This window comes from Sceloporus occidentalis, unplaced genomic scaffold (assembly GCF_023333645.1).
Source record: "Sceloporus occidentalis isolate IW3139 unplaced genomic scaffold, rSceOcc1.0.p SCAF_1, whole genome shotgun sequence".
NCBI classification, from domain to species: Eukaryota; Metazoa; Chordata; class Lepidosauria; order Squamata; family Phrynosomatidae; genus Sceloporus; species Sceloporus occidentalis.
This window is the reverse complement of record NW_028316981.1, coordinates 320,352,068-320,360,605: the sequence shown is the minus strand read 5'-3', so window position 1 is coordinate 320,360,605 and position 8,538 is coordinate 320,352,068. Positions and strand designations below refer to the sequence as shown.

General features: G+C 52.1%; 1 protein-coding gene across 1 annotated transcript; it reads left to right on the top strand.

The window, feature by feature from the left end:
• Window positions 1–1,450: 1,450 nt before the first annotated feature.
• LOC149324304 (avidin-related protein 4/5-like) lies at window positions 1,451–7,220 on the top strand. Its single transcript, XM_089498738.1, has 4 exons — window positions 1,451–2,329; window positions 5,660–5,876; window positions 6,051–6,171; window positions 6,700–7,220. Exons 1-4 carry the CDS (start codon window positions 2,198–2,200, stop codon window positions 6,731–6,733), a joined length of 504 nt encoding a protein of 167 aa, XP_089354864.1. The 5' UTR covers window positions 1,451–2,197; the 3' UTR covers window positions 6,734–7,220.
• Window positions 7,221–8,538: the final 1,318 nt, after the last annotated feature.

Sequence of the window (8,538 nt, the reverse complement as noted above, 5' to 3'; positions counted from 1 at the left end):
AAAAACCCCAAGACTTGTGACGTCTGAAGCCTAGGCGCTTGATTGCCGACACGGCTTGCCGACACAAATGGGAACGGGGAGCAAGTTAATCCGCTTTAAAATAAAGCCATTTAAAATAAATGGGAACGAAAACGGGGTCTAAATGAATCGAGGTAATTTGCCCCTTTTCGTAACGGAAACGATGGGAAAAATTCAAATTATTCCCGAAACATAATCCGAATCAGAATCGCGCCAATATAATCCGTTTTATCTGCCAAGTGGGAACACCCCCTCTGTCTGATTTTTACCTTACCAGAAAGTAAAGGTTCATTTATATAGCCATACACACATTTCCCATTGGATCCCAAGATGCTGCTGCTGTTGCCCTTAATCTATAAACCCCAAATTAAGCAGAGGCTGGATGGCCATCTGTCAAAAAGGGGATGCTTCGACTGAGAGTTCCTGCATGGCAGAAGAAGGAGCTTGGTCTGGATCAGGGCCCTTCTTGGGTTCATGCTGAGGATAGAAGAGGTAGAAAAGGATTAATCAGCATCCTAAAAGGACATGCTTCTTGGCAGAAGAACGAAGGAGAGTGTGCGCAAAGAACAAGAAAATGGAGGTGTTAGTGAAGGAAGTAAATTACCATAGACATGCATCTGGCTTCCTAGAAGGTGTCAGCGTGCGAAGCTGCGAAACCCAAAAGTGGCATCCCTCCAAGTCAGTGGTACCCAAACTGTGTGCCCTTTATGGAATTGTGGACTACAGCTCCCAGAAGCCTCAGCTATGATGGCCAAGAGCCTGGGATTCTGGGAGCCAAAGTCCCAAATTCCATTAACAGGCGAATTTTGGGGTCCAACAGGTGTTCTTAAGTTTCTGGGGACTGGTCTTGGCTTTCCTGGCCTTCTGTGTTGGGAAGGGCAGACCTCCTTCACCCCACTCTCTCTCCCAAAGGCCATCCAGTGCAACCCCCCCTTCTGCCATGCAGGAACTCACAATCAAAAAGAATACCGGCCCATTGGGAATCATTGGGGAATACTGGCCCATAGGGAATCATGGGGGGGGGGGGACTTGGGGGGTGCCAATCCCAGGATCTTTTGACCTAGAGACACCCCCCCCCCCCGTTGTGCCGGTGGAAGACCCCTTGCAGATCTCTGGCCCCGGTCACCTTGCCCCCTTTACCTGCCCCACGTCCCGCCCTCCAAGGCCAGGCTGCAGCTGGCCCTGGGCTTGTTTTGCTGGGACTGGAGCCAACCTTGCAGGGCTGGAGCTTGGGCTGCCCAGCTGGTCCTTTGGGAGTTCAGCCAAGTCTCAGGGCGGCTCTTCTTCCTGTCAAAGCACTTCCCCAAAAGCTTTGACGGGAAGGCGGATGTGGGGCAGCCCCACTTGCGAAACAGGGAACACGCCCTCTTCCTGCATTCACACAAACACGTGTCCAGGGAGGAGGAACACGTGTCCAGGAGGGCTGCGGGAAAACTGGGGGTAGTGGTCTTTGATTCCAGCTGGGAACCTCAGGGACTAAGGGGAGGTGACTGTGACCCCGAGGACCCCCCTAAGGAAGGTGACTCAGGTGGCCACTAAAGGGGGCCCATCCCTTTTGGGGGTGGTCTGGACATCCTTTTGGGACCCCCCAAGAGATATGATTCCAGGGGTCCAAAGCAGCTTCCCAGCCCCCCCCCCCCCTTGCTCAGTGGGGAGGAAATAAGGGGGCAGAAACTCAAGGGGCCCCCACTCCACCCCAGTGAGTCCACTCTTCAAATGGAAGGGGAAGGGGTCGCAGGAGAGAGAGAAAGATGGGGGGCAGCCAAGCCCTACTCCTGCCCAAATGGTGCAGCTGCCAGGACATATGGGGCTGACCAAGGACCCCCTTTGCCCCCCACCTCCCCAATGGCCTAGCTACCCACCCAGCCAGAGGGTCCCCCTGCCCCCCCCAACCAGGACTTAGAGAGAGGGGTCTGTATTAGGGGTGGGGGCCTCAGTCTTCAGTCCAAGAGGGCCCCCTCCCCACATCACTGACTCACAACAGCCCCCCCCCCAACAAAGAGAGTCTCCCAGGATCCGGATCGGGCCCCTGGTGCCCCCCTCCCTCCCCATTGGGAAACTCCTGGGGGGGGGGAGGAGAAGAAGGGCCAGCCCCATGGATTGCGCCACTGGGTCCGGAGGAGCATAAAAGAGGGACCGCTGCCTCTCGGGACTAGAAGGAGAAGGAGAGGAATTCCAGATGCTGATGGCACTGATTTTGGGGGCCCTCCGGAGGGTCTCTGCCCCATTCCTTCTGGTCATCCTCCTCCTGAGGCTCTCCCCAGGCAGCCCTCGACCCTTGGACACCGAAGGGACCCAAGCCCCCCAGAAGGTAAGCCTTGGGGAATACTGGCCCATAGGGAATCATTGGGGAAGACTGGCCCATAGGGAATCATTGGGGAAGACTGGCCCATAGGGAATCATTCGGGAATATTGGCCCATACGGAATCATTGGGGAAGATTGGCCCATAGGGAATCATTGGGGAAGACTGGCCCATAGGGAATCATTGGGGAATATTGGCCCATAGGGAATCATTGGGGAAGACTGGCCCATAGGGAATCATTGGGGAATATTGGCCCTGATAGGGAATCAATGGGGAAGACTGGCCCATAGGGAATAAGTGGGGAAGACTGGCCCATAGGAAATCATTGGGGAAATCATTGTCGATGGCAGCGGCACGCCATAAAGCCTACCTGTGGGCAAACCTCCTCGTCCTGCCCCCTCCAAGGCCCTGAGGGACGCCGCTGTTTGTTGCTGTTGCCGGGCTGCTCCTTGGGCAGCGAGAGACCAGCGCAGGTGCGCATTTGTCCTGGGACTTGGCAGCCTACGGACTCTGTTTGCAGCTGTGCACCTGTGTACCTGCGCACCATCGCAGGAGGGTTTGGGGCAGGTCCTGAGTGGCTGTGTGCGCAGCAGAGGAATGACATGTAGGGTTGTCTTCTTCTGCTGCAGCCTCGTCACATTGTTGTGTGGAGATCATTGGGCCATGGATGATGGACAGTTGGGCGAGGGGATCGTGGATTGTCCTGTTTTGTATGGAGCTCCTGTTAGAGTAGTGTGGGGCAGGGGGAGATATAGTGGTAGGAGAGTGGAATTGTATTGGAAAGGAAGGCAGGATCGATGCGTAATACCTATCCCTCCCTCCATCCTCTCTCCTAGCCAAAGAGATCTGTGGGTCAGTCCAACTGTATCACAAACCCTGTCTCTGCTCCTATGCAATGCCAGGTCTGTAAGGAACAAGACCCATATCTTGTATGATCTGTTGGAGGAAAAGGGTTGTGACCTGGCATGCATTACTGAGACCTGGCTTGGGTCTGAAAGTGAAGCGGTGTGGGCTCAGGCCTTCCCAGCTGGGTTCTCAGTTAAGGACCACTGCAGGTTAGGTGGGCGGGGGGGGGGGGGTGTTGCCTTGATCCATAAGAACACTCTTTCCTTGACCAGGAACCATTTGCGTCAGATGAATTACATTGAGTGCATTTACCTGACCCTGAAGGCCAGGGACAGTCTGGGGATTTTGTTAGTCTACCGGCCACCCCATGCACTAACAGACTCCCTGACCGATCTGACACAGCTGGTCTCGGAACTGGTGCTGGAGTCTCCCAGGCTTCTTGTCCTGGGGGACCTCAACATCCCCTTTGAGGCCAGCCATAGTCCAACTGGTGCGGCTCGGGAGTTCAACTGGATCACTGAGTCTGTTTGTACCGAGGATGCAGACAAGATTCTTCGAAGCGTTAGGAAGACAACTTGCTCTCTCGATCCCTGCCCCTCATGGCTGACAGCTCAAGGGCAAACGGTTGTAATCGACATGTTACACTGTATTATTAATACATCCTTCAGGGATGGGCAGTTTCCATCAGCCTTGAAGACAGCCATAGTAAAACCTTTAATGAAAAAGCCCTCCCTTGACCCCCTAATTCGGAACAACCTTTGGCCTGTCTCACTGCTGCCATTTTTAGGGAAGGTGATCAAGAGGGCAGTTCCTTTCAGCTTCAGGGGATCTTGGATGAGACGGATTATCTGGACCCATTTCAAACCAGCTTCCGGGCGGGCTACGGAGTTGAGACTGCCATGGTCGCCTTAGTTGATGATCTCCGTCTGAGCATGGACAGGGGTAGCATGTCCCTGTTAGTGCTCTTGGACATCTCAGCGGCCTTCGATACCATCGACCATGGTATCCTTCTGTATCTCCTGAGGGAGTTGGGAATCGGGGGCACTGTGCTCCAGTGGTTCCGATCCTACCTCTCGGGTTGATTCCAGATGGTGCAGCTGGGGGACTGTCGCTCTGATAGGAGGGCCCTTACATCTGGGGTCCCTCAGGGAGCGATCTTGTCCCCCATGCTATTCAACATTTACATGAAACCGCTGGGAGAGATCATCCGGAGACACGGGGCACGGTGTTATCAGTACGCTGATGACACCCAAATATCTTTCTCTGTGTCTCCGACTGATGCAGTGACCAGGGATGGCATCTCACCTCTTAATGCCTGCTTGGAGTCGGTAATGGGCTGGATGAGGGAAAACAGACTCAGCCTGAATCCAGAGAAAACGGAAGTACTGGTGATAGGCTCTCCTGGCCCAGGGAAGGAAATTTGTCCACCTGTCCTGAATGGGGTCACGCTCCCCGTGAAGGACTCTGTTCGCAGTCTGGGGGTGCTCCTGAACTCGTCGCTTCTCCTTAGCTCTCAGGTGGATGCGATGGTCAAGAGCACTTGTTATCAGCTTCGGCTGATACGCCAGCTGCGTCCCTTCCTGGGCCGGGGGGACCTTGAAACCGTGGTACATGCCCTGGTAACCTCTCGATTGGATTTCTGTAATGTGCTTTACATGGGGCAACCCTTGTACCAAACCCGGAAGCTTCAATTAGTGCAGAATATGGCTGCTAGGCTGGTTACTGGATGTTCCAGGGCCAGCCATATAACACCTGTTCTAAAAGATCTCCATTGGCTGCCTATTCGCTTCTGGGCCGAATACAAGGTGTTGGTTATTACCTATAAAGCCCTAAATGGCTTGGGCCCAGGATACTTGGAGGACCGCCTCTCCCCACATAGTCCGCCCCGCACTCTCAGGTCGGGTGGGAAACATCTTTTAGGAGTTCCAGATGCTCAATATGTATCATCTCGGAGAGCCTTTTCTGTTGCAGCCCCACAGCTCTGGAACTCCCTCCCCAATGAGCTCCGTACTTCTACCTCCCTTGATGTCTTCAAGAAGAACCTGAAGACCTACTTATTCCGCCAGGCTTTCCCCCCCCCGTGAGCCTTGTTGTTATGTTCTTCCCCTTCACAATGTGTTTGTTGTATTCCATTCTACACAGCCATTTGTACGGGTTGTTTTTGGCTGTTATTGTTATTATTGTTTTTTGTAATACTGCTGGGGATGTGGAGTTGTAATGTTTTAACTGTTTTTATTCTTGCTGTGATTGTTGGAATAGCGGTATAAAAATAAAATTTTATTTTATATATTTTATTTAATACTGGCCCATATGGAATCAATGGGGAAGACTGGCTCATAGGAAATCATTGGGAATACTGGCCCATAGGGAATCATTGGGGCAAGTATGGCTTCTCTATGGGTAACTACTGTCATTTCTTCTAGTAAGTCCTGGCTGGAGTGTCCCCTAGGTCTGTGGACCTGGCCACTTTCTCTCTCTCTCTCTCCCTGCAGTGTGTCTTGGCAGGGGTCTGGGTGAACGATCTGGGCTCTCGGATGTCCATCTCTGGGCCGGACGCAAAGGGAGCCTTCTCAGGGTCCTACCTGACAGCAGTGTCGGCCTCCTCCCAGAACCCCATCCAGGCTTCGGTCATCACCGGACTCCAGCACCCGGCCACGGCAGCAGGAGGGCAGCCTACCTTCGGTTTCACCGTCCACTGGACCTTCTCAGGTGGGCAACAGCCAGGGGGCTTAGGGGGCACAGATCCCTGGGGGATGGCTAAGAGAGTCCAGCCAAGCTGATGAAAGCAGAGGGGTCCTCCTATCCCCCAACCCTACCCACCTGACCTCTGGCTGAACCCTTGGCTGACCCCTGCGGCCTCTTTCTTTCTCTCCTGCCTTTCAGACTCCACCACTGTCTTCGTGGGTCAGTGCTTCGTGGGTGCCGATGGCCAGGAGACCCTTGAGACGTCCTGGCTCCTGCGGGAGAAGGTCCCTTCCCATGCCGAAGACTGGAAGGCCACACGGTGAGACCCCTGACCCATAAGTTGAATATGCAAAGCCACTTCTACAATGTGAGACGTCCTAAAACCAAGGGCAGTACTTGCCTATAGGGAAACCATATTGGCCCATATGCAATCATGGGGAATATCTGGCCATAAAGGATCATGAAGATTGCTTGCCCATAGAGAATCGTGGGGATTAAATTCCCACGATTCTCTATGGGCCAGTATTACACAATGTTTCCCTATGGGCAAGTATTTCCCAATGATTCCTTATGGGTTAGTATTCCCCAATGATTCCCTATGGGCCAGTATTCCCCAATGATTCCCTATAGGCCAATATTCCCCAATGATTCCTTATGGGCAAGCATTCCCTAATGTTTCTCCAGGGTGCTCTATGGTCAGTATCATGGGTGGGAGTACTTGTGGGTGTGAGAGTGAAAACGGATCCCCTTGAAGCTTATGGGAAGGGGGTCCCATGGGTTTGGGCCCCATGGTTGTGAGCCTGCAAAAAAAACCTGACCCCCTCCCTTTCCATCTTTGCCCCTTTAGGGTTGGCCAGAACACCTTCCTGAGGGTCAAGTGAGAGGAGGGGGGCTCTCCCCCATTGTTACCACCGCTGCTGCCCTCTGGACCGGACTACATCAGACCAACTGTCACCCTTGACCCCAGGCCTCTTCTCTGCCAAAGCCCCTTCCCCAAGTGAATCCCATACCCAGCTCCTAGAACCAGATCAATGGTCCCCAGCCTTCCTCTGCATCAATGCTTGGCCCTATAGAGTCAGGGAGCTGGGGTTGCCTTCCCCATTGCGGCATTGGTGTTTCTCTCTGGTCATTGGGTCAGTGTGGCTGTGACCCCCTGGACTGAAGGCTAAGAGCTTTAGGACTTTTTGTTCTGCGTCCCCTTCTCCTTTCCTTCCTTGCTCCAAGATGGACACAAGACCCTCCTTTTGAGGATGCTTTTCCTTCAGACTTGCACATATAGGGGCCAGCCATAGGGATCCCTCTATTAACTTAGTTTCCTCGATCCTATATGTATCCTCTACAAATAAAGTAAGTGTTATTTTTACTTTACCCATGTGTCCTGTTCATTTACTAGAATATAAATGTTCTTTTCTATATCCATACTCACATTTACCATTGGATCCCAAGATGGTGATGCTGCACTTAATCTATAAATCCCAAATTCAGCAGAGGCTGGATGGCTATCTGTCACGCTTTGACTGAGAGTTCCTGCATGGAAATGGGATTTGGACTGGATCAGGATTTTCATGGGGTCTCTTCCAACTCTAGGACTCTATCATCCCACTACTCTTTTCCAACACTTTGTGCCCGAATGACCGGACCTGTGCCAAAGGGTCAGCTGGGGCGGCTTAACTGGACCTCCTTGGACAGAGACACACACCCCCAGTTTGTTATTGATGCATTTTTAGGGTTGTAACCTGCCTCGATCTTTTTGGGAGGTGGGCTATAAATAGAATTATTATTATTAAATTTATTATATACACGCACGCACCAGAGGGTCTAGGAAGAGGGTCATTCTGGTCTTTCGGACGCCCTCCTGGGAGCATCCCCTGACCTCTGCTTCATCGAAGGTTCCCAAAGAGTAGCCCTTTCTATTTTCATCTACATCAAGTGAAGTCATAGTGCCTCTATCCTACTTTGGTCAGGCCTCACATGAGTCAACAGTGTGATGCTGCAGCGAAAAAGACCAATGTGATTTTAGGCTGCATCAATAAAGTATAGTGTCTGGATCAAGGGAAGTAATAGAGCCACTATATTCTGCTTTGGTCAAGCCTCACCTGAAATAATCATGTGTCCAGTTCTGGGCACCACAATTCAAAAAGGACATTGAGAAATTGGAGCCTTGTGTCCAAAGGAGGGCAACTAAAATGGTGAAGGGCCTGGAAACCATGAAGCCCTATGAGGAAGGACTGAGGGAGCTGGGGATGTTTATCCTGGAAAAAAGAAGGTTAAGAGGGTGATAGCCCTGTTTAAATATTTGAAGGGATGTCATATTGAGGATGGAGCAAACTTGTTTTCTGCTGCTCCAGAGAATAGAATGTGGAACAATGTATGAAAAGAAATTCCAGCTCAACATTAGGAAGAACACCCTGAGAGTAAGGGGTGTTTGGGGAAGACATTGTTCCCTTGGATTTTGGTGGGGTCCCCTTCCTTGGAGGTCTTTAAACAGAGGCTGGATGGCCAAAGGGGATGCTTTGATTCAGAGTTCCTGCATGGCAGAAGGAGAGTTGGACTGGATCAAGGCCCTTCCTGAAGTCTCTTCCAACTGTAGGATTCTATGTTGAGTATCTTACACCTTGAAGATCCTCTGGATTCTTTTATGGCTGAAGGGGGCTGGACTGGATGACCCTTGGAGTCCCTTCCATCT

Bases quoted from the DNA above. Each gene is read 5' to 3' on its own strand.
- LOC149324304 (XM_089498738.1), top strand. From the start codon at position 2,198: ATGCTGATGGCACTGATTTTGGGGGCCCTCCGGAGGGTCTCTGCCCCA. The intron at 5,877-6,050 runs GTGGGCAACAGC...CCTGCCTTTCAG, and splicing joins CGTCCACTGGACCTTCTCAG to ACTCCACCACTGTCTTCGTG. The intron at 6,172-6,699 runs GTGAGACCCCTG...TTGCCCCTTTAG, and splicing joins GAAGACTGGAAGGCCACACG to GGTTGGCCAGAACACCTTCC.